At 33.5% G+C, this 25,734-nt stretch overlaps 1 protein-coding gene and 3 non-coding genes across 4 annotated transcripts in view; 3 read left to right on the top strand and 1 right to left on the bottom strand.

Moving 5' to 3' along the window:
* The window catches only part of LOC108975729 (RING-box protein 2), a 42,256-nt gene extending 17,133 nt beyond the window's left edge, over positions 1-25,123 (top strand). The window contains exon 2 of the mRNA XM_018944429.1: positions 23,135-25,123. Within this exon, the coding sequence (XP_018799974.1) occupies positions 23,135-23,316 (182 nt within the window). The 3' untranslated portion in view covers positions 23,317-25,123. The remainder of the gene's footprint in view (positions 1-23,134) is intronic.
* Positions 23,704-23,776, bottom strand: Trnam-cau. The gene has a single exon. It is a non-coding gene; the product is annotated as a tRNA-Met (tRNA).
* Positions 25,124-25,282: 159 nt separating the features above from the next.
* Trnar-ucu lies at positions 25,283-25,355 on the top strand. Its single transcript has one exon. It is a non-coding gene; the product is annotated as a tRNA-Arg (tRNA).
* Positions 25,356-25,572: 217 nt separating this feature from the next.
* On the top strand, positions 25,573-25,645 carry Trnar-ucu. The gene has a single exon. It is a non-coding gene; the product is annotated as a tRNA-Arg (tRNA).
* Positions 25,646-25,734: the final 89 nt, after the last annotated feature.

Below are 25,734 nucleotides of genomic sequence, written 5' to 3'. Positions count from 1 at the left end.
TTATTATTTTTCTTTTTATTATTTTTTACATAAATTAACTAAGTCTTTATTGATTTTTAATTTTTTAACAAACCAAACAAACAAACACAAATATTTACAATTTTAAAAGTTTTTCTAATTTTAACTTTTGCAGTGTGTTAAGTGCTGTTTTGGTTAAATAATTGCGGTATGAACGGCGTTGACTATGAAAGAAATATGCAAATAAATTACAAATTCAAATACTTAGATACGTACATATGAACAATATATAAGTAAATATATTAACAGTATTAAATGTATGACGCATACAACTTAAGTATTATAAGAAGGTCTAGACAGGGTTCACTTCAAGTGGTAGTTATTTAGCGTTTAAGGCACTTACTTTTAGTTAGTTGTTTCAAACGTGAATTTATTGTTCATTAAACTGCGTATTGTTAAAGAACTGATAAATAAATTTCCTTGAACAAACTATTTTTAATAAATATTTTTATTTTTCTAAACTTTCCATTAACTCTGTTTCTGTTTTGAGACTGAAAGTGACGCAAAACTATAAAATTCCTCAGAAATTAATAGCCCACTTTGAGAAGGGCTTCTGAATTTGCCAATTTGATTATCAGAAACCGATTTTAAATTATTCTATCGAAGCGTCGAATGGTCGTTTTTATGTAAATGTTTGAGTAGTACTTCTGACTGATATCATTGCAAGATCTTAGGAAAGTTTTAAGCTTCGAAACCTAGGGCTTGAAAACCGTTAACTTGAAATCCTAGTGAATATAACGGTTTTTTTTTGAGTAATAAGAAATGTTGGGATAATGACTACACATACTGGATATTATAGTATGTATATGCATGGCAAAATATTATATATCACATACACATACCTACATATAAATTGTAAATATATTTTTTTACACATCGCCACTTAGTGCTTACATGCAAATCTACATACTTTAGAAGACGCGAATTAGATAGTCGCAAATTAGGGAGAATCAGCGAAAATTTGCCCCTGCCATTTTGCGTTTCTTTACTAATTAAATTGGAAAATAAGCGGGCGCTCTGAGAGGGTACAAGGCAAATGGTGTGAATCTGCTGCGTGTGAAATTTCCCTTCGGCTCAACAAAGTCAATCGTTGAACTAGCGTAAGGGTAAATGAAGAGCAACGCATAGCTGCCAATAGATACTATACATACATATTTTTAAAGTCATGAAGAGAAGCGTGCGACCGGTAATTGTCGGGGAGTGGTTGGCGCTGAAAGCACAGCACAAAGTTCATATTGAGTAAGTGCAAATTACTGTGGATATATAAATTTGCTGGCGGCATACGGTTGGCGGAATTTTTTGGCGAAAGCTAAATATAGCATATTGGTGAATAATTTGTACTTGTGTGCAATATGTATAGACCACACGCTTACCAGTAGGAAATTGCTTGATTAAAAAAGTTGTTTAAAAAAATGTATAAGATATCTACTATTTGATAGAAATACTGCCTGTGTGCTACGTCTATAACAAGTGATCGTGAAGTTTTGAAGCCAGGATATCGGTAATAACTATAAAAAGCAATATATAAATAGACATAAATAGCAACACTTGCCTCGTTTCGATGGGCTTCTTTGCTTTTGTCTACAGCAGTTTTAAGACCCAAAGCGCTATAAAAGTTGAACGTTTTTTCGGAATCAAATTTTGACTGTTCTTTTGGTACTTTTCGTAGAGAAGGTTACAATTGTATTAAGAAAATCTATCAAATTGTATACACTTTTACTCTTATAATTTATAGAAGCATCTAAATTTTTCGAGAAAGTGTTGCATCATTCTTAGGGGGATGTGATCTCAGCGTTAACATGTTGCAGTGTTCATCTTTAACCAATGGTATACGTATTTTTCGCATACGTGAGCATGCCGACGTGTGCACTTAACATACATTTATATGTTCATACCATTGTAGATATGTATAACTCTATAATTATATGTATGCATTGGTGTGCAGAAAGTCACACGTTGCCAACACTTTGTTGCTCACGTTCCGCACTTTGCCTTCCTAATTGTGCCAGCAAGTACAAATTTACCCAAACGAACATCTACACGTGCATACATACATACATATGTATGTATGTACCAATGCAGTGTGTTGACAAATGAATCACATGCATCGCGGCAGCGGCAGCAACCATCGGCACCAGTCTCAAACTGGCTAACAGATCGGCGATCATTGTAGTACCATTTTGTAGTGTCGGTGTTGGCTTTTTTCCATCGATTTTTGCTTATTTTCTTTCGTTTTTCCTTACAGTAGTTTTTCATTTAATATTTTTCTTACTTTTTTGCAATATCATTTGTTTTTGTTTCTGTTTGTTTTTTCTATTTCTGTATATAATACATACACACATACGGTCATATATTTTTATATTGTTCGATAGTATTTGTAAATGTGACACAGCGTTACGTTCACTCACGTGCAAGCGCACACACACACATTTGCTAAAAACTTACATATACATATATCATATGTACATATGTATATGTATGCTGGGCTATGTTATGTATACGTAAAGTCAAATAGGAGGCAAAGCCATCAGTGGCTTTGACGTCAAGCGAACGAGAGACGAGCCTCCAATCGACTACGGCAACTACAACAACAGCAAAAAATACACGACACCGCAGCCATGACTGGCAAATAACACATACATACATATACACGTAGTACATTCACACATGTCTATATGCATATAATTTCGATATAAAAGCAAATAAAAAATAACAGAAATACGAATTAACCGCAAATGAAAAACTAAACCCACCAGTTGCTATATGAGTCCAATCGCATGCACATGTACACATACACAAGCGTTGTTTGCATACACACATACATATTCGCGCATTAGATGAGGCCACATGATAAATAATTAAAAAGAATTATTTGTAATTACAAACATACATTCACACATATCCAACAATAAAAAATCAGTACTTCTCTATCGACATATACAGTATATTCATAAGTTTGTTTGTTGGCTTTTTTCTTAAATATTAATATTTTTGTTATTCATATTTTTCAATTTAAGTTGATTTTGTTTTCTTATTTTAATTGTTCATTGAATTCAATTCTCTTGATTGCGATTCATCGTGGCGTTTGTGGCAAATTCCGTCAATTTCAATGAAATTTCAGCATTTAATCACATACACCATAAACGGCCCGATCGCCTCAGGCACACCCCTTTTTGCAGGCCCAACATTCGAAGCATTCGCGGAGGCACGTTTACCGCAGCCACACATTTTCCGTCTACATAGAAATGCATATTTGATAGTTGCATTTTTATTGCGTTTTGATTTGCCAGCGCTGCATTGTCTTAATTGTTTTTGAAGGTGTTGCTTAGAAGGATTTCTTTAGTTGAATATAATTCAACCTTTATTTTGCGCTTATGTGTGGACAAGGCCAGGGCGCGTTGATACTAAAATTAACTTCATATAGATTTTGAAAATATAAATAGACTATAAACTGTGAGACTTTATTAACGAGCAAATAAATATGAAATAATATTGTTTGTGTAACTATTTATTGTTCCTGTTCAACTGAAATTCATCAGTAAAGATAGTACTTGCAATAGTTATAATGTGACAGGTACAACCTTGACAGGTGTGTCGCACGTTTTAAGGGTTTTTCACAAACCGTTAAATAAAATTTCATACTTAAACTACGAAGAATAAATTGAACAACCGTAATCCTACGTCCACGCTACACTTCACTTTTCAGAATTATTTTTTATTATTCATTTAAGTTATATATGTACATATGTATAATACATACATATATACATGTTTGTACATACATATGTATAATATATACATACTGATGCTGACATCAAAATTTATTAAAAACCAGAAAAAACGTTACTTCGGCTGCTCCGAAGCTGTAATAGCCTTCACAAATACAAAGTATTCCATAGAACCACTTGATGTTGATCGGAATCTGAACAATTCGTTCACAGACTTTTGCTCTTGACAATAGTCGGGTGAACTCACACAGTTTTCAAGGATTTGATTTGGCTCGATTGGTTTGCTATAGTGATTTGGTCTGAACAACTTGTTCGGAGCGTAGCGTTGCTTTGGAATTTATATAAAATATCTTGGAATTGATTTTGACCGAACAGTTTTTTAGCACTCACTATAGTGGTTCCTATAAATGAGCAGCTTTTTGGAAAGAAAAGGCCGTGTGCAAAATTTCAAATCAATAGCTCGAAACCTGAGATACTACATACAGACGAAACTACATAGCTAGATTGACTCAACTCGTTACGCTGATTATTTATATATAGGGTAGTCGAAAAAGTCTCTTCGTATTTTGCCAATATGTCGTTGCAGTCATATGTATATCTGGGGAAATTGAAAGAGGTTACAGCTGTTCAAATATGAATGAAAATAATGGAAAAGTTCCCTATATTTAGAATTTTTTGTATAAAAAGGGAAGAATGCCACGCAAGCCACAATTTGTGAAGTTTACGAAGACGATGTTGTATCAGTTCGTTAGGCACTACAATGGTTCGATCGCTTCCGTTCTGTAAATTTCGATGTGAAAGATGCACCTCGCTCTGGTCGACCTATCGTTGAAAAAGTCAATGAAGTTTTGGAAAAGACTCAGGACCGTCACATAAGCAGTCTTGACATTGAAGGAACTTAATATTCATCTTCAAGCGGTTTTGAACCATTTAAAAAAAGGTGGCTACAAAAAGAAGCTCGATGTTTGGGTACCACAAGAATTGTTTGCGAAAATGGACCGAATTAACATCTGCGATTCTTTGCTGAAGCAAAACGAAATCGAACCATTTCTGAAGCGAATGGTAACAGGAGACGAAAAGTGGATCAAATACCACAATAATGTGCGAAGAAGAACTCCCTTAATAGAGTAAAGTTGCCTTTAAGAGAAGCCTGTGAAAATTACTTGTCGCAGTAGCACTGGTGGTATAATATATAGTGAAAAAATGGCAAACAGTGGTCGACCAAAATGGTACATATTTGGTTCATTAAAATTCATTCTAAAAAAAAAAATAATAAATTAAATTTGGTTTAGAAACACGAAAATACTTTTTCGACTACCCAATATTATTTACCGAACATGCAACACAATTCTGACACCATCCCGTTCGTTGAGGGTACACCGTCAGATCAATTTTGATACGGACTGGTCCTTTATCATAAACTATGTGCGTAACTATAATCAAAAACTTATCAGGTTATTATGTCATATAAAATTTTATTATGACCGTAAATATGTTAATATTTTATTACATAGTAAATATTAAACAAAGGTTCGTTACGAAACTCTAACGAAAGTACCATGAAAAAATTTCCAAATTTTTAACTTCATGCAAATGAGTTTAGCAAAAGCTATAGTCTTGCTCGCTTTCAGTTGTTTCGCGAGCAGAGCAATCATTTTTTGGTCAAGTCGTTGGCAGAATTGAAGGTCATCGCATCGAAAAATATTCCATTGAAACGTGTATAGGATCACGTGCTTGTTATTGCCATTAAATGTGTGTTGGTGTGATGCATACGAAGTCAACAGGTTTATAACCGTCAGTAAGCGTTGTTAGTTTTTTCACTGAGGATGGTCGAAGAGATTTTTTTTTTGTTACTTTCGAACGTGCATTGCTTCTTGCTATCAGTAAATATCGTGATACAGTATAAAGATCTAAAACTTCTCTAATTTGCGATAAATTCATATTTTCATTTATATACAATTCATTCATATATAATGAAAATTAAGGATACTGAATGTGCTCTTAAATTAAAATAGTATAATTATGAATAATATGTATAAAATATTTTACAATAATATAATCACATGATTAGTAAAATATTATTTATTTTCAATTATTAAATTTCTTCAAATAATACTTTTCAACATTTTGTACAGTTATACGTAATTATTTATGTTATTGCGGGTGATTTATATGGTCACTGAACTAACCTCGTGTTACCCTGAACATATTTTGCGCAGATCTCCATCCACACCTATTTTTCTTACCGCCACGTGACTCAAATTATGATGCCAAATATTGTGGAAAGCCAGCGACCAACTGTTTATACATTTAATACTCATACTTAATACATACATATTTACGCACATACATACATATGTACTTACATATTTACTTACGACTTCATTACGCCGCAAGCGAGTAATTTACTCATCTTTCCCGTGCAATTGCGCCCTTTTGTCTTTATTGACTTGTCGGCTGTTTAGTTTACGATACTTTGCGTTTTACTATTGTTGTGATGTACGTAGTTAAGGCTGATAATTTTCCGACACAAGTCTACAGGCATTTTGAATAATTTCAACTTGTGCAGGATTTTTGGTTAGTTATGTTTTTTTCGTGGAAATTATAGCAAGTAAAATAGATGTGTAAAGTACGGAGTTTTACCAATCTTAAAAATATTGTTTATTTTGGGATAAGATTTTTAGACGGAAACATCGAAGATCCTATAAAATATACCTTATATTAGGTAGCCGAAAAAGTCCTTTCGTTTTTCTAATCTAATTTTTGCAGGGACATTATTCCAAAATACGAAAAGTCTTTTTCTACTATCAAATAACTATCCATATAACTGCCAACTAGTGCCTCAGTTTTTGAGATATTGATCTGAAATTTTGCACAAGTCCGTTTCTCCCCTAGAAACAGCTCATTAGGCGGCACAGCCGATATAAGACCACTATAGAACATTGCTGATATACAAATTTGTCAATCAGAATCAAGTTTTTGTATGGAAAACCTTTTATTTTTGCCATTTTCATGATATTTGGCCACATTTTTGTTCAAGACAATGCTAAGATCTCCGAACAAATTGTTAAGATCCGACTACTAAAACTTACCCATTAAAATCAAAATAAATATTTTTTTATAACTCTTAAAGAAATGCACCTCTGAAGGGTATTATAGATACGATGCAGACGCTAATGTTTTTTCTAATTTTTATTATAATTATATTATAAAAATTAATAAAAAAAAAACTCAAATAATTTTTTTTGGTTATAAAAAAAATTCTATGCATGTGAAAATCGATATTAATTTTTATATGATCCTAGGATCGAAAAATGATATACATATTGGCTGTAGTCGATATATGTAAATTAGTTTTGTCTATAAAAGTTAAACTAGAAAAATGATAAAGTAGAAAAGCAACAGAATTTAAATTTTCAGGATAAATGTTCGATTTAACGATTAGCAATTAATTACTATAATAAAATTTATAAAATGTCGGTCCATAAAATATTTTACCTGCTTGTTAATGGAAATTTTTTCAGAGTGTTGTGGTTTTGTTTCAAATCGAATAATTTTTGGTTCGCAAGTGCTTGTTTTCTTGATGGAGTAAAAAAAACAAAAAAACGTTGTTATTCTGTGTAATAGGACTTTCCGCAAAAGCTGTAAAATTTGCAGATGCACTCGCTGCGCGGCTGACATTCCCGTCAACAATGTGTGATGCAAGCACGGTTTGCACATGCACTTACTTCTAGAATACATTGATATATGTATGTCTGTATATAGTTACATATTATGCAATCGCCAGCCAAGTGATTTAATATTTTAATGCAACTCTCCAAATTAGATTAGTGGAAAGCATACGTGCTTAAGATGATTATTTATATCATTAATACTAGAATTAATCTGTAAGTGTATACATGTACATAGTACATATACGCAAGTATGTCTGTGTGTCAGTGCAACGGCGTTTAGTCTTGTCTATTTGCACAAAGCAAACTATCACCGTTGAAATAGCATGAAGTAACAAAGCAAAACAATCGCATTACTGCAATTTACAATAAATAAATCACATACAGAAGTATCAACAATAGTAAAATGATACAAGAAAGTGCAAAACGGCTGGCGGCACAAAAACGATTGACGGCGACAGTTATTTCCCATTACACTAGTGAGTTAACAGCTGTTTAAAAAGCAACAGTGGAATTGCAAATGGACTAAGGCAATAAGTGGTTCGATTTGTAGTTCAGTCCACCTAACGAATCATTCAAACATTTGCACTTGCATTCGTAAATACGTATGTATATATGTATGAGTAAATAGTATATCGTATGCTCCTCCACAGGTTGTTTGGCCTCCAAATGTTCACGGCCCACACATGTTCATATGTATGTATGCTTGTAAGTAAGTTTTGCACACGCATATAAGTATGTACATCTGTGTAGTGTATTTTATAAGTAGCTTTCACCGGCGCAGAGCGTGGGCTGATTGTTGCTGTTAGTGTAGTGGGCTGTGGAATATTTTCCGGCTGCCCGCATTGACTTTGGAATTATTACAGCATAGCATTCTAATCCGCCAAAGGCTCAGTTTCTGTACATACTTACTATGTACTTACTTATGTTTGTAAGTGTGTAATTGCGATAGTTCCGTTGTACGCATTGTCATTGCTTCAATTCGGTTGCTATTTTTTTTTTTTTTTGGAAAAAAGCTTTTTCCCCCCGTGTAATTGCTGATAAAAATTGTATAATCATTTTACTATGTTTATATATACACACATACACATGTATATATAGTTTCACGTATATAAGTACACACCTTGCACAAATACTTGGTATTCACTCTGCTCGTACTCATTTCTGCGTTTGTGGAGTTCTACCGAATTTGCTTGCACCTTTGCCCTGAAGGTGCTTTTGCTGCACTTTGGAAAACGCCGTTCAAATATTATGACTACGGCGCTAATTACACACTGTACTTCAATCCTCATAGATATATTTGTGTGTATGTATCTAAAGGAAGGTATTTATACCTTTGCCTACCTTTTTTTTATCAATAATAAATTGCTATTGCAATATTTTTAATTTTCTAGTGGATGTGTTCTGAACGGCATACATACATATGTATGTGTACGAGTATCCGTATAAAGGGTAATCTCATTTACTACATTATTAGCTAGTCTTATACTGATTTATCGCCTTTCTGGAAACTTCAAACACCTAAGCAGTTGTTGGAAGACTCGAAATTGACAAAATTTTGTCTAAAGTATTTTGTTATATAATACAGAACTAATAATGTTTGAAGCAAAGATCAGTTTTTTCTAGAAAAGATCCGTTTTTTTTTTCTAAAAAATTTAGTCATAAAGGTTTAAAAGTAATTAAATGCAAGAAATTATGAGATGAAAGTGGTACAACCGCTTTCTAATCTAAAGATAACATATATATCATATATTTCTCTCTAATATTTCTTATTAATATTTTCTATCACATTATTTAATTTTATCAATTAAAACAATGACAATAACTGTAATTAAGTATTTTATTCCACATAATTGTGTTCTATAAATAACATAACATATATAAGTATATACATATGTACGCATGTATCGCAATATAAGTTCAAAACTAATTTCTCCGTTATTCCCCCTTCTTTCTTGTTGGCAACATTTAATTTGTGTATATGTGTGTCTGTATATATTTTTCTAAAAATATTCGCATGGCGTCGCAAAAAATGTTTGTCGTATAATAGCTAATTTTAAAAATTATTAGCGTTCAGTTACCTGCGTGCAAATGATTGACGTCGGTCTGGTGGTCGTAAATTGATCTGTGAAAATTATATTTTTAATTGCGTTGAATATGTATATGTAATCGAACCGTATTATTTGCACTATTATATTATGTATGCACATATGAATATGCAAGAGGTTTACAATAGACAAAAAAAAAACAATTTTTATTGATTAATACTTTAGAGAAAACTGGAAGAGATTATACAATTTCAAAAAAATTTCCATATCCATTTCTGAACTGTTAAAAATAATGTTAAATATCCTTGTTTAATTTTAAATATAGCACCTGAATCAATTTCATGGTCAAGTCTAGGAAATATCCTAGGATGTGTTCATAAATCATATCTCCTCCATTCTTTTATTCAATGATTTTCGTTCAAGATCCAAGTAAGGATACTTTTTCAATAGCATTCATGGTATTTTTTATTGAATTTTCAATTGTTCATAAAATTTTTTTCATAACTCATGCCCAGCTCTTGACCGATGCTACGGCTGCTACTATGCCGGTCTCTTTCGACCAATTCAGTGATTTTATCGCAATTTTCGACGACAGGCCTTCCGGAGCGTGGTGCATCTTCGACCACCTCTACACCAGAACGAAAACGTTGAAACCATCGTTGTGCGGTGGAAATGGAAACTGTATAGGGTCCATTAACTGCACAAATTTTATTGGCGGCTTGAGATGCATTTTTGCCTTTATCGTAGTAGTACTGTAAAATATGCCGTATTTTTTCTTTATTTTGTTCCATGTTTACGACGCTATAACTCACGAACGAAAAACAGTCAATCAAACACGTGTTAGCGCGTAAAATGAGCTTTCCAAAAAGGTATAGCATGACCCGATGCGACGAATAAAACTAGAACTACGAGCTCTCAGCGCCAACTAGCGAAAATACCACAAGACTTTTTAGACAAGCTAATATTTCATCGAGTAGACGACGTCCAGCACTCGACGAAAAAATATACCAGGCGTAGCTGAGAGTCCAAATCTTAAATTAAAAGCGTTCAAAATATAGATGGTGCAAGAACTGAAGCCGCTCGACCTTCCCAAGTGACGTTACTTCATTCCATTGGCTCTTGAAAAGTTTCCAGACGATCCGACGACATTTGGTTTTAACATACATCGCATCATTCAGTGGATTTATTTAGAGAACACTTGAGTGAGCAAATAATTTCACGTTTTTTGCCGGTCTATTGATCCAAGATAGTGTGACATCACACCGTTAGACATTTTCCTGTAGGGGAATTTAAATGCTAAAGTCTATGCGTACAATCACGCTTCGATTCGGACCTTCGAGGAAATCATCACCAGTGTTATTCGCCAGTTACCCGTCGAACTGCTCGAACGAGTCATCGAAAATTGGACTCAACAAATGGACTATCTGAGACGTAGCCAAGGACATTAATTGAAAGTGATAATCTTCCAAAAATAAAGGCCAAAGAATGTTCTTTCGAATGATAATAAACATTCCCCATTAAATTTGAAATTTCTGGGTTTATACTTTAAAAAAGTAGGGAACATCCTTGCCTAGCGAAAAATCCCGTTAAAATTACGTACTTTCCGTATTGTTTTTATTTTTATTCAAAATTAAAAAGAAAAATCAAACTTAATTTCAAATTGCATATACCATATCACATTAGCTATAGGCTAGATTATTAACTTTTATCTCACTAAAATTTTTCTCGTTGGGACTTTAGTTGCCATATATGTAAATTCAGATCAATTTACGATACAAATAAACTGGGTGTGTTTGGGGGCAGGTTCTAAGACAATCATCAATTGTACAAGTCACCTACCTTAAACGAGTGTACGCATTTTTGCAACTAATAATGATATATGTACATATGTAACTGGAAATGGAAGTTATTGGTATTTGCTAATCTTCCATTCAAAGTTTCTGTTGAGGTATGAGTGCAAGTCGACAGTGATTCACGTAGAATAAATATGTATACATATGTATGTATGTATGTGTGCATGTATGTACATACATAGTATGTATACCGCACATTACTCAGCATTTTAGAAGGCATAGTGCTACATCTTTGACCTCTAAACGTTCGCTGAAATACTACAGTGCAGCTAAAAAGGCGTCACAAACCTGCAATAAATTTAATACCGTCTATCAGTTTATTTGTTGCTATTTTTAGTAATGAAAAGTACATTTTAGTACTAAGATTATGTCTCATAATGTTAATACAATAAAATAACTGGACTCTTTAACAGCGTTAACTCAAAATTCCATACTAAAAATGATTGGTCACACGTTTTTCCATACATACTTTTCGAAATCTTATTCATCGCTTGGCTACGTGCGAAACGTGATTTTGCAGCAGTTTCCCGATTTTACCATAAAGTCGTCTATACCGTTCGATTGCTTTATACAAATTTATGTGCATATAAATGTTCGAACTGATATACATACATCCATAGCTTTTTGTATCTCACCGGTTCCCACCATCAGCGGCACACTTTGCCATGGCGCATTGATTTTTATAATGGATTTTGCTACTCCAACGCCGCAGGCCAGCGAGCGCCACCATCGCATTGCCAAATAGCAGAAATATTTGTTATTGGAATATTCCAGAAGCGCTCTACACTAGGCATGCCATTTTTTTTTCAACCAGCACACGCACATTTGCGGCACAAAAAAAAGCGAACTATGTACAAATTTAAAAAGTAGTAAAACGTAAATATGTGTGTATAAAAATAAAAACGATATATGGTTTAAAAAATGCGTATTTAATGGAAAATTACCGCGTTTTAAAAATAGAAAATTTATTTGGGAATTTTCCATACCCAACAACCCCCACATGCACTAACACAAGTGCTCACAGCCAAGCAAATCAGTCTGCATACCGAAATACAGAAATATATGTATATCAGATATCCTCACATATGTACATATATATATACGTAATATTTAAATGTACTTTATGTTTGCTTGTCTAGCAAACGAGACGGCCGATTGTACGGTGGATTTTATTCCATTTACCAAAAGACAAAGCTGTCAAGATTGACATGTTGACGAAATAGCGCAACAGCTGACGCGCTTTAATGACTTTGCGACGGCTGCACAGACGACTTCATACGTATGTACATATATGTTTGTACCCACATATGTACATATGTAGCAGTTTTACAACATATGCACTTACCATTTCAGTTTACATAAATAATATTACACTTAAATACAAACATATGTATATACATACATACATATGTATGTGTATATTATATTGATTCACTTTGATTTGCCTTTGACAGTATTAGTTTATTTTTAAACCAGTTTATGGTTACTCGTATGCATAAATAGATTTACTAACGAGTTATTTTTAGATAAGGTGTGTTCACAGAGTCGACACTATCGGTGAAATAAAATAGAAAAAAAAGAAATTTATTATAGCAAAGTGACGCAAATATTTGTCGTAAAGTATTAAAAAATATTGGAAAAAATTTATTAGTAAAAATATATGTAAAATAAAAAAAATATATATTATGTTGGAAAATATTTAATAATAAAGATTACTAATTTTAATTAACGTGCGTATATAACATTAGTAAAATTCTATTCTCTTCAAAACCCTTTACAAAATAACATACTTTGTGATAAGGAAGGTTTGAAATATAAAAATATTTTTAGAATAATATCTTTATGATACGAACACTTTTATAGATTACTGTCTAACCTAAATATGTAGGTAAAATCGATTATGATTCATTCGAAATTACATTCCAAATGCACATATGTACATATGTATAATGAGTACCTGTTGATAAGAAACCAATTTGATATGTAGATTTCAACGATTTTAGGTCACGCGCATAAGTAGAGTGTAAGAGGAGTTTGGAATGTATATCCAATTAAGCTGGTAAATTCGTTAAAGAGAGATTACAATACAAATAAAATAATATCTAATAAGTATGGAATTAAAGTATAGTATATTAATAATAGTTCCTTCTATTGTGTGGGAGTGATAAACGAATGCCCGCTAAATGACGAAATACCCGCAAAGCGACATAACAAACCCGACTAGTTTAGGCGTTGATTAAATTTTTAGCCACTTGAAACAAAAATAAAATATAAAAGTAAAGAACACCCTATTTATTGGACTCTTGAAAATCATTAAAAAATATCTTGTATTGAATGTTTAAACACCGCATCCAAGTTCATTCAAAATTCTTCAGATGAGCTGGTAATTCCATAAATTATGTCTGATAATTATTTTTTAAAATAATTGTACAATTTATTATCAACTTTTTTAATTAAAAAACTGTTTTTCAAAGAATACGTTGTCAGAAATGTTAATACATTCAATTAATTCATCCAGTGCAACATTCTTTTCGCACTCATTAACTAAAATAATTCTAGTTCCATATTCTCCAAATATTACTTATTCTTCTTTTTTTGACAGACTGTATCTTTCTTTTTTTTAGATCACCCGTTGCATGTGATCATAAAGACTTAGTATATAGCCTACCCATAAATATTTATTTAGTCACAAATAAAAGTATGAACAAAAGTTCATACTGTTTGCCAGACTCCGTTGGCGGCGGCACAAACACAAACACCAAGAAAACACCAACACATGTATATACGTATATAAAAACATGCCCACATACATATATACGGAAAGTGATCAGTTCTTGAAATGTACGGCACACCGCGCCGGCGGAATTGGAGGCCGCTTCGTAGACTGGTTGAGTTGGACAAGCCCCTCGTGTATGACGTCACGTAAGCAGTAAGAGTGTGTTGTAAACGCACACCAATGCAGCAATGTGCATTTGTCTCAGTATGGGTTTGTAGACTTGAATCGTTCGAGAAAATACCCACACATATAGACTTAACTTGTTATACGATTAAGTATAGTGAGCTTTTTCTGCCATCTAAAGTTGTTGCCTTGCTCACAGCTAACTTTACACAGCCGCTTCGTCCGTCAAACCACTTTTTATGACCTACAAAGGTTCGTCGTGCAAAAATGAATGATGAAATTCACGGTGATTGTGTGGTAAATTATTTTTGTCTTCTTCGCTTTTGTAAGTCTGCAGCATTAACGGGAGTAACAGCCGTGGCAGCAGTTCCGACAGGCTAATGGAATTTTTTCTCAACTGAAAAATGCGCAAGTTGTCTCTCTCAATGAATTTTGTTTATTTATTAGCGGAATATTTTGCCTTTCTAAAATGTGTTTTTACCAAAAATTTGCAAGAAAAATGCATTTGGCGAATAACTAACAAATAAATAGTGCGAAAGTCTATGACGCATTAAGCTTTTGGACGAAATATCTACCCACTAGTTTTTTGTATACGCACATTTGTGTTCGTATGTGCATACTCCTACTAGTTTAAGTTTATTTTATATCAGTTTTTGGTCTACTTTTTGAACATTCAAATGCCAACTCAAGGTAGTGCTTAATATAGCACAATAATAATAATAACAAAATAATTTTGTACTCGTTTTTGTTTTATATCTGCAAATATTCCTAGGCAAAAGGGTGTTTTGATAACACAAACATTTCTCCCAAAAAGTGTTGATAATATTGCTTATCGAAAACCTAGCAAATATTTGTGGTGTAAGATTCCAGTCATCAGCGCTTCCGTAATCAAAAAGCGCGGAGAGAACCTAACGGTCGGAAGTGGCATTTATAATTAAGAGAATTATCGCTCTTTTTTTCTTCGTAGAATTTATGTACAGCAATACATACACATACTATGTATGTTAAAGAGAGCTTCAAAAGTATTTTAAATAAAAGTACATACATACATATGGTAAGTCATCAAATTTCTCTGAATCGATTATAAATAATTAAAAATTTGCAATTATTTTTGCAAAAAATCTCTATTTATTATATTATTTATAAATACAGCAAAGTCTTGTAATCGGTAAAAAGTGTACCATAGAGAATGAAAGTTAGAAGATGCTTATCCTGCAGATTAGACTAAATATATGTACCAAAAGTCCTTAAGTGTACATAAAAGTGTAGAGTTGACTTCGTGAAAGAGATATTTGACTTATAAAATCTTGACTCAATTGCTATAGAAATTGAAATACATATGACGACTGGATTATAAATTTAAGGGGTATGGAAAGGAATAATACATGTCATTTTAATAAATAAATAAAAAAAATGTATTGCACATTTCATTATTTAATGTATTTCATACTCGGCAATTCATTTTGAAAGTTTTTGGATGCCCTTGAAACGATCTCTAAAAAAGATATTTGGCGGATATTTGCTTAAAATTATGTCAAATCCGAAAACGAACAAAAAACAATGATCGTTTTATATGCAAAAATTTACAGTTCAGAGTAGCAATAAAAAATCAAAATATTAACAAAAATCACATTTTTTCGTAATTCTTCTTCTTATTCTTTGTTAAAATCTTATATGCGATGTTAAGGCGCAGATTATTAAGGCACACTTAAATTCCAATCGTCGGCCATGCTTTCGTCCGGTTATATTCTACATAGAAACTGATGCAACTCTTTATCAGTTCTTCACAGCCGTATTTGAATAGCTCGGCCTGCAATCTATCGGTCCCGCCCCGTTTTTGTTCTTCAGACGGGTGATTGCTATTCGAACTTCTTCATGGTCGGGCAATGGAACGTCTGCTCCATCGTCACCGATTGGGGAATCGGTTTACTATCTCCCGGTGTTATGCTTTCACTGCCATTCAGCAGGTTGGAGAAATGTTCTCTCTATCATTTTAGTATGCTCTGGGCATCGGTTACTAGATCACCTCTGGGGGTTATAGATTATGCTACGGTCTTGATACCTTCTGTTAGTCGCCGCAAAAGACGGAAATTTTTTCCTCTACGAATCTGAAAACATTGCTTTATATTTTGTTTGGAAAAACATTCAAAATAAAAGCACTTGTAACAAATGTTTTTGTAATTATTATTTTTTTTTTTTTTGAAAATCAACACCTCTACCATGATATGAGCATATTTCCGTTTTTTATATTTGAAATTTCCTTAAAATGCGTGTGTCCAAATATTTCGTTAATTGTTGAAAAAACGAACATTTGCTTAATTAAGAAATTTAAAGATCACCACACACGCCAGTGTTTTAATTGACAAAAAATAATGCCAAATATTTTTTGTACTTTGAGCGAGTCAATAAAAGCGATTCTGACGCTTTTTTATACTTGTTTCTAAACATTTCCGTTTCTTTCTGCCTTTGTCCCAGAAAATTTCCATTGCTGTTTGGAGGCCACACCCCTTTAACTGCCTGTCTGTTGCGACTATTTCTTCCTTGAAAACAAGTTATTCTTTATTACATATTTATTTGTTGTGAAGATTTTTTATTTATTTATATGAAATATATACATATACTATATATATTTGCTTTAATTAATAACAGCTCGTTTCGTCGTAGTCACTGGCTGCTCTAATGGAACTTACATAACGAACAAACGAACGTTTTCGACTGACGCAACACCATTGACTTTCAATGCCTTGTTTTGTGCATTTTTGTCTGAGCTATTGCGTTTGCAAGAAATTGATTGACTTGATTGCTTTTAAATGGCAAAACGTAATGCGAATCATATAGGTTTTTATTTGATTTGGCCTATGGACATACACACATATACTATATTTTATACACGTGTGTCTGTGAGTTTGAGCCTTAAAGTTCTATGCTCACACAAGCAATAGATATTCCGAAGCAACCAGTAAAAATTAGTTTGAAGGCGATATTCTATATGTCACACAAACACTCAGCGTGACACTTCATACAGCACATTCTTACTTGACGAAGTAACAAAATTTAAGTCGTAGTTTCCCAACCCAAATTCTGGATCAAGTTCTAAAGTCAGCGTTATTAACATTATTAACAAATATATTGTTATGTATATTTATTTAGTTGGCGGCACGCGGTGACGCACCTTGGGTCAATGTACGAATTTGCTGAGTAGGCATCGGCGGATGACTCGATTTCATATTATTTACATCGGCTCTTTCAACGGACCAGGGGGTATTCCAAATTGAGTTCCCACAACTTTTTCATGGACTTGACGATTTGTTTTTGCAATCTGGTGACTTATTGTTGAGTTTTGCAGAAATTTTGTCAAGACGTACGTGGTCTTAAGAACGTAGTTGTTAAAAATGACAATAAAATGTCTGTATTTCGACGTGTCATCTGGCATGTCCGTTATGTGAGGCAGTGGGCTCTAGTTTCACTGCCCGCGACTAAAGTGTAGTCGAGCCTAGCAAGCAGTTATGCAGTCAGTCACATGAAATTATATATTTACATTTAAATTTATATTAATTTTCATTTCTTGTTTTTACTCAATTATGTTGTTGTGATTCGGGTTCTCATATTCATTTGTTAAAAAATGTTATAATTGCAATTCCGAATTCCGGGAATTTATGTTCAATTAAAACGTAAACAAAATACTTAATATGTTACTACAACGAACGAAACAACATTAAAAAAGAAAATAAGTTCTCAGGCATTCGATCCTTTGGAAGTCACTGAACTTATGAAACATTTTGCCTTAGCTTCATTTTACCGTTCAATGAATGGTTACTCGCTGCACGGTGTTGAGTTTGCCTTGAATTCTTGACTTTCAGGTTTTTCATTCATCGTGCATTAATTTGTTTGATTTATTTTTAGTTTCTTGCTATATATTTTCGTTGAAATTGAAAAAGTAATTTTTTTTGTATACTCTTGTAACATGTTGCTACAGAGTACAATAGTTTTGTTGAACTGAAGGATGTACGTATCACCTAAAACCCCGCGCTCTTATAAGTTTAATTTATGTACATGTCTCTTAAACCGATTAAGCTACAAGAACCAAATTCACCAAGCGCAAAGGACTGCTACAGAAAGTTTGAAAATGGATGAAATCAGAATCACTGAATCAAAACTACTAAAATCGCAATAAATCAACAACTAAATATACACTAGAGACACTACATTTTATCTCCAAGATGGTATGAGAGGGCTTTAAAATCGGGTGAAAATTCGCCTACACCCCATATAACTACCAAGCCTCAGCACATGAAGGCACTTCCCTGTATTTAATCCTTGCAAGTTGCAAGAGTATGAAATGTTCGGATGTAACCGAACTTAGCTTTTCATTACTTGTTGAATTTTAATTTGCACACGAATTGTTGAATTATGATATATGTAAAATTTCTGAAAATTCCGACATCCGATAAAGCTCTACTATATTTGAAGTGATTAAACCTGACTTTTACAGATATTAATTGCCAGATCCAAATTTCTTTTCTTAAAGCTTAGGTGAAAAATTATTGAGTCATAATGAAACTATTCGATATTTCTCTCAAATTTTGATTCTTTAGGATATTAACTCTTCAAGATCGAAAAAAATTCTTGAGAAGCCTCAAAGGCTCAGGAAAAACATTTCATGTCTTCATTATTGCAGTTCTTTTGAACGCTCAATTAAACACTTTCAAGCTCTGACAATTCCAACTGAACCATCAAATGCAGTATTGCGATGTTACGTGCTCATTTGCGTGTATATCCAAATTCTCCTTTACCTCCTCGCCTCGCCGCAGATCGAAATATTTTATTACATATTTACAATCCATATAGTATTCCATAAAGCATATACATATGTATGTATATAGATATGTATTCATACATATGTGTAGATGAGCGGAAACGTGCCACTAACCACTTAATGGCGGAATTCTTCCATAAATACACATTATATAATATACTTTTCGTTTGTTTTTGAATTTTGCCAACTTAATCAAAGATTTGCTGTGCAAATAAATCGTACGTTGCCTTGAAAGTCAAATGTTGTTTAACGTTGACCCCCACCCCGCTCGCGCTGACCGCATATATTTTGTTTTTGTTCTCTACTCGAGTTTTTTTTTTTTTTGAAAATTTCGCTAAATATTGTGTTATGGCTGGCAGCCCACACAGCCGCAGCTTCGCGAAATTCGCCTAAAATACACAACGTCAAAAGGAGGTGTGTACCAGAGAAGAACAATACCATCATCATCTGAGAATCATGTGATTTGAACACTTGCCAATTAAAACTATAGAAACAAAGTGGGCAGTGCTCGGCGGGCTTGCGTCATACTTAAAACGGAACGAAACAGAAAAAATGCCAAAAAACCAAAATGTCATTTTCTGCTGGGTACAGCATTATTGTGATAAAAACAATTTAGACAATTGGGCCGCAAAAAATGCACTATTAATATATTGAACGGTACTTTTTTTTGGCATCCCACCAGAAAAAAATGGAATTTCGCCTGAAAAACTAATTTACATGTGTGTACATACATACATACATACATATGTATATAATAGATATTTGTATTCTATATTGAGAATGTATAAAAAATATTTCATCGAAAATGCTATTTGAGCGTACAAACTTGATTCCGCAAATGAAATGTTAAAACAGTAATACTTAAAACGGCATATTCAAATTATTTAAATTTTGGGTTTTTTAATGATTGGCCGTTAGTTAATGAAATAATGTTCTTAAGAGAAACGTGTTCACATTTTATTAAATTCAATCGATGCTTCATGTGTGCCTCCATTAAATACCTGTTAGAATGCAGTTTATTTTATTTTTGCATTTATGTACATGTACGGAATTTTTCGTCACCAACAAGTTATGTCGGTTAAATAATATTTTGTATGCCTTGGGATATATTAAGTTTGTCACGAAACCAGACCCCAAAAGAAAGCGGTAAAAACGCTTTGAAATACATATGTACATACATATGAATATAATGATGAGCTGAGACGATTTATGGTAGCCATGTTCAGCTGTCTGCATATACGCAACAAATTTTTCGGGTTTGGAGATATCGAAATTTTGAAAGAAGCTGATTATTTGTCGGATCCGCCGATGTCGGACCTTCTATAGTGGTCTGAGCAGTCATGAATGCTATAGAAACGGTCAAAACCAAGATCTTGTATGGAAAACTTTTTTTGTTGACGAGATATCTCCTCGAAATTCGGTATGGATTATTATTCAAAGCAACACTACAACTTGCGAAAAGAGAATAGATTACGTGCTGACTTCTCGAAATCGAATTCTAAAAAGCTTTCCGGGATTAGAAAATTGTAAAAATTTCTTAGCAATGATGCACAGTTGTTTATTCTTGGAAACAAACAACCATAGTTTTGCTGAATCATACAAACGTGCGTCACAGGAAGCTGTTTTTATTAATTGCAAAACTTTACTGCTTGAAATTTTCCTATCATAAATATGCAATTACCTCTCTTGTATAAATTCAAATTGCCCTTATGCTGTGCAGGGTATAATTTTTCCCGACTTTTTAATTTTTAGATGTTTTCCTGTTTGAAAACCCCAAAAAAAAATAAATATAATCCTTTAACTTTGCTAAAAATATTTAATTTCTATTTTTTCCTTAACATTTACATATACATACATATGTATAGCTTTTGCTAAAAGCTGCATTGAGCCGAACGGCTTATTTTAAATTAATAAGTAATCACTATTTTTATAATACAAAATGTTTATCTTGCTTGTTTAAAAACACCAAAAACACTTGTTTACTTGAGGCGTAGGAAACAACATATTTTGTATGTATGTATACATACATATATGTATGTGTAGGTATAAATATGAGTATGTATATAATCCTTTGGTGAATTACCCATACTAATCTCCATGGCTAATAATACTTCTGTGCAATAATAATTCGAATATTTTTTGTTTATTATTTTTTAGAGTCTATTTTGAAAATGATGTATGGAAATAAGCCAAAATACAATTTATTTGAAACACTTGTTAACATCAGTTTCTTTCTCTCTGTGCGCTTTATACTACATAAAGGTTGTGAATGTTAAAAAAGTCCGGAAATAAGTTTTCTAATTAATTTTAACTCATTCATTTAAACTCTTGAGCTCATAGAAGCACGCCAATGCGTAATCCAATTTTTCATACATCTGTTATAAGCCTCGACTGGGGTTTTTTCGGTTTTAGCTCATTTTGGAAATTCTCTTTGCACATATTCGCTGACCGGAACGGACCCGAATTTTTAACCCGCGAAGGACTGTCAACTGGGCAGAATTCTGCCGCTTTAGTGATCTCTATTCCATGTAGTTTTTGAAAAAGATCCAGGTCTTCTGGTACGAGTCTCGCATGTTTAAACATTAACCAAATTTTTTGAATCGATCTATAGGAACTAAGGTTGTCTGCTATTTCTGATGCCAACACGGTGTTTTCAAGGCTTGTTTCTTTTTTGACCGTCACCGTCAATCACAGAAGTGGATGCACGATTCGTATGTGCCAAGTTTTCAATGACTTCACAATCTTCACCTTGTGTTCGTGATCATGTAAAGTTCGGAAAATATTTCTGCAACATTTTCAACGATTCCATGGCCCTCTTTCGATTGGAAATGCAACCTTTCGAGCAATCTCGTTGCTCTATTTTTTTTGATCAAAATCGCCAAGCAAACTTTTCACGTTGTAAATAAACAGCTGACAAACACACACTAATTGACATATTTATGTAAAACTTCACACAAACGTAAAAAAGGCAGTGCTTGAGTGGACTAGTCCGGGTTGAATTTTTTCTGCTGGCAAAAATTCTTTAGCTAATTATAATAACCACGAAACTCCTGAATATTGTTCAGTTGCGATATCCACACACTCTAACCTCCCGGTAAGAAGGCACTTGCTTTACTAAAGCTCTTTATATTATGTATTCATTAAAGAATTTTCTTAAAAAATTCCTATTTTAAATATAGAATATGCATGATCAAAAATGTTTTACCAACATTTATATACATACATATATATACATATGTATGTATGTATATTACATATTTATCCTCTGTTGTCTATATTTTGCAAAATATGTTCATAAAACATACAGACATTCCCTTCAACGCAACAAAGTACCAAAAAAATCGCATTTGCGTCATAGGTGACCCAAAATGTAGGCACGGCGGGATGAACTATTTCGCTTTCCAATTTTCTTGTTGTAAGTATATTTATTGTTATTATTGGATAAACAGGCGCGACAAAAATGATGTTTTTTCAATTATTGCTATTGATGGCCCTCTCCAATGCCCAACGAATGCAGAAATGATGAAATCGATTGTGTTTGATAATAGACCTCAGCGAAGGAAGTGGAGGAGGAGCACATGAGTGCCATTGTTTTGTTAGTATATGTTCATGTGCGTGCGCCAGTAAATTTACAGGAATTGCGAGCATGCAAATGATTACTAATTGAAGTTCAATGTCGTCAGTGGCGCATTTGTTACTTCCAGCAACCGCTTGGTTGAGGGCTTGCGAACACATGGGCGCTCACATACACATACAAACAAATGTAAATATGCAGGTGGGTGGAAACACGCTTGGGATGGCACAAGGTGTCCCCTAATATCCTCAAGTGTTTACATTTGTCGGTTGATATTGTATTGTGAGGCAATTAGAATGCAGCGCAAATATTATGTACATATGTATATAAAATAGTTTGTATGCACATATGTATGTACATAGATACACAATTAGTTGATTGTCAACTCTGTGAGTGTGTTGAAAAGAAATTTTGTTTTTATCTAAGACGTAAATTTGTAGAAATCGTGAATATTACCTTTACATAAATCATTTATCATCTTTGTATTTTCTCAACTTTATTCATTTTTCTCGTTTGCTTTCTTCCAGACGCTTGCCTACGTTGTCAGGCGGAGAATAAACGTGAGGTACTTGGACGACAGGACTGCGTAGTAGTTTGGGGAGAATGTAATCACTCATTCCATCATTGTTGCATGTCGCTCTGGGTGAAACAAAATAACCGCTGTCCGCTCTGCCAACAAGAGTGGTCCATACAACGCATGGGCAAGTGAGCAAAATAGAGCATCAGCAGTTATAATGGAACTGAAAATAGATTTTCTAAATTTTAAGAAAGCAACTGGTAATTGATGTTAATTAAGTGAGCTAATATTTTCTCAATAGATTTAAGTTTCAATATTTGTTTGGTATGTAAGTTTAGGAGAATGGTGAAAATGTATAAGAGAAAATCTGTAATAAATTGTATTTGAGAAGAAAGAGTACTAAGTAGCGCAAAGGATATGAAAATGGAGCAAATGTGAACATATGCTACTATGTATATTGAGCGCATACAAAATTAACAACAAAGACAGAGTCTACAAATATTCCTTAGAAGATCTTTTTGTTAAAGTAAACTTATCTACATTCGTATTCTAAGGAAAGTCAGCGAAGTAAAAAATTTATGCCCCGGGTGAGGCTCGAACTCACGACCTTAAGATTATGAGACTTACGCGCTGCCTACTGCGCCACCGAGGCTGTATTAAATAATGGACCGAAAGACGCATATAAATGAAGTATTCTAGAACAGAAATAAGAGAAAAAAGTGAAAAAAAATCACTGCACTGATATTCTACAAAATAAAGACAAACCCTTGAAGCGATATTTAAAGTGAATGCAAGAAGAATAATCTTATTTAGTATATAGTTATAAGGAACTGACGCCATTGAAATTCGTGATTTGTATAGCAAAACCACCAATGTATAAAATTTTTGATTTTTCGCATTCTTAATATAAGAAATTTGTTAATTTTGCCAATTAGAGTCACTTTAGTAAATCAGCACTGCTGTCGTTATCAGCACCACTAATTAACTCCAATATACATAGTTAATAGTTGTAGAAAGGCCTTAAGCTCACTGGCTCACTGGAGTCAACTTCACCTGCCCTTAATATGGGTTCCCGGAAACAGAAAAATTCTCGCTAACGAAAAAGCTGACGAATTGGCCAAACCAGGAGCGTCTTTGGATGAACTCGAAGCGGAGTTAACATCATATCCGCTGGGAACGATCAAAAGAGATCTTTTTACTCACGATGAACAAATACCACAGTGCAGATAAAAATCAATAACCAATGAAGTCGAAATGGTCCAAATATGATAAGACTCGAACAAAAGACCTACTCTGTAGGACCAGGCATAGTATTTTAAGGCTTACGAAAACTAGAAGGAAATAAGGAAACAGTCTTGCACTTTCTTTGTGAATGTCCAACACTAGCACAAACCAGACACAGAATATTTGGAACACATCAGGTATGAACCTTGAGTGGCTGTCCACAAAAGCATATTGGACATAAATAGTTTCATCGAAGGCATAAAATGGTTGGAGTGCAAAGATGAAACGAGATAGCAGTTTTATATAAGTCAGGCGATATGCATTAAAATCGCAAATCCAGCGCTAATTGAGCCCAAAGTGGCTCCTACTTACCTATACCACACATCCATAAATTTTAGTACAGAAATTCCGCCATATCAATGATTAACATAGTATAAGTTGCCTACATTTTGGCGCAGTGAAAATAAGCTCAGGTTTTGTAAGATAATGGTGACAGATGGAAATTAAGTTTTTACTTGACCACTGTATATACCACAAGATTCGGGAAAAGAAATTGGATAAATAAGATATAATTACAAGAGTATGTCCTTTGTAAAAATAATTACAACTTAGTAAAGTTAAGAATGTTGTTAAGATTGACCACAAATATTTATTATTTACGAATTTCAACTTTCTCTTCTTATTTAAATTCGATTTCTTGCAATTTGTTACATAACTTATATTTGTTTATAATTTCGTACTGGGGGAAATATAGGCTATTGATATGCTCGGTGAATATGAATTATTTATTTTTAGAAGAAATTCTCTTCATTATTTGAGATTTTCACGTATTTTACTCGTAAACACACCCTACTTTGAAAAGTGCTGACGTGGAGCACTCTGTGGTAGTTTGTCAGCAGTTTCGTATTTGTCATTTTGCAAGCACCGACCACTTGTCCCTTTGGCGCAGAGGATAGCGCGTTGGACTTCTAATCCAAAGGTCGCGGGTTCGATCCCCGCAAGGGATGCATTGATAATTAATGGTGATTTTTTGCACGCGCAGTAAAAAAAGGTTTATTTTTTTCAAAAGGAACACTTATATTTCTTTGGAAGTTTTTGCCTTTTGAAGTAAGTTAGCATCTGATTGAATTTTAGTTAACGAAAAGATGAGTGTGCCACAATATATTCTAAAGGATTAACCTTGCTATATATCTGTGAGAGCACGTGGGTGGCGCTCCTCCGTTCGTCCCTTTGGCGCAGAGGATAGCGCGTTGGACTTCTAATCCAAAGGTCGCGGGTTCGATCCCCGCAAGGGATGTCCTTGTGGACAAAGTTACAACTACCTGACCTTATCAGAGTATGTGTTTCTTCTTTTTTTCCACTAATCTACCAACTGCAATTTTCTCA

Source organism: Bactrocera latifrons, unplaced genomic scaffold (assembly GCF_001853355.1).
Source record: "Bactrocera latifrons isolate USDA-ARS-PBARC rearing strain unplaced genomic scaffold, ASM185335v1 scaffold_114, whole genome shotgun sequence".
NCBI classification, from domain to species: domain Eukaryota; kingdom Metazoa; phylum Arthropoda; class Insecta; order Diptera; family Tephritidae; genus Bactrocera; species Bactrocera latifrons.
The sequence above is the reverse complement of the archived record's forward strand: the minus strand, read 5'-3'. Positions and strand labels throughout refer to the sequence as shown.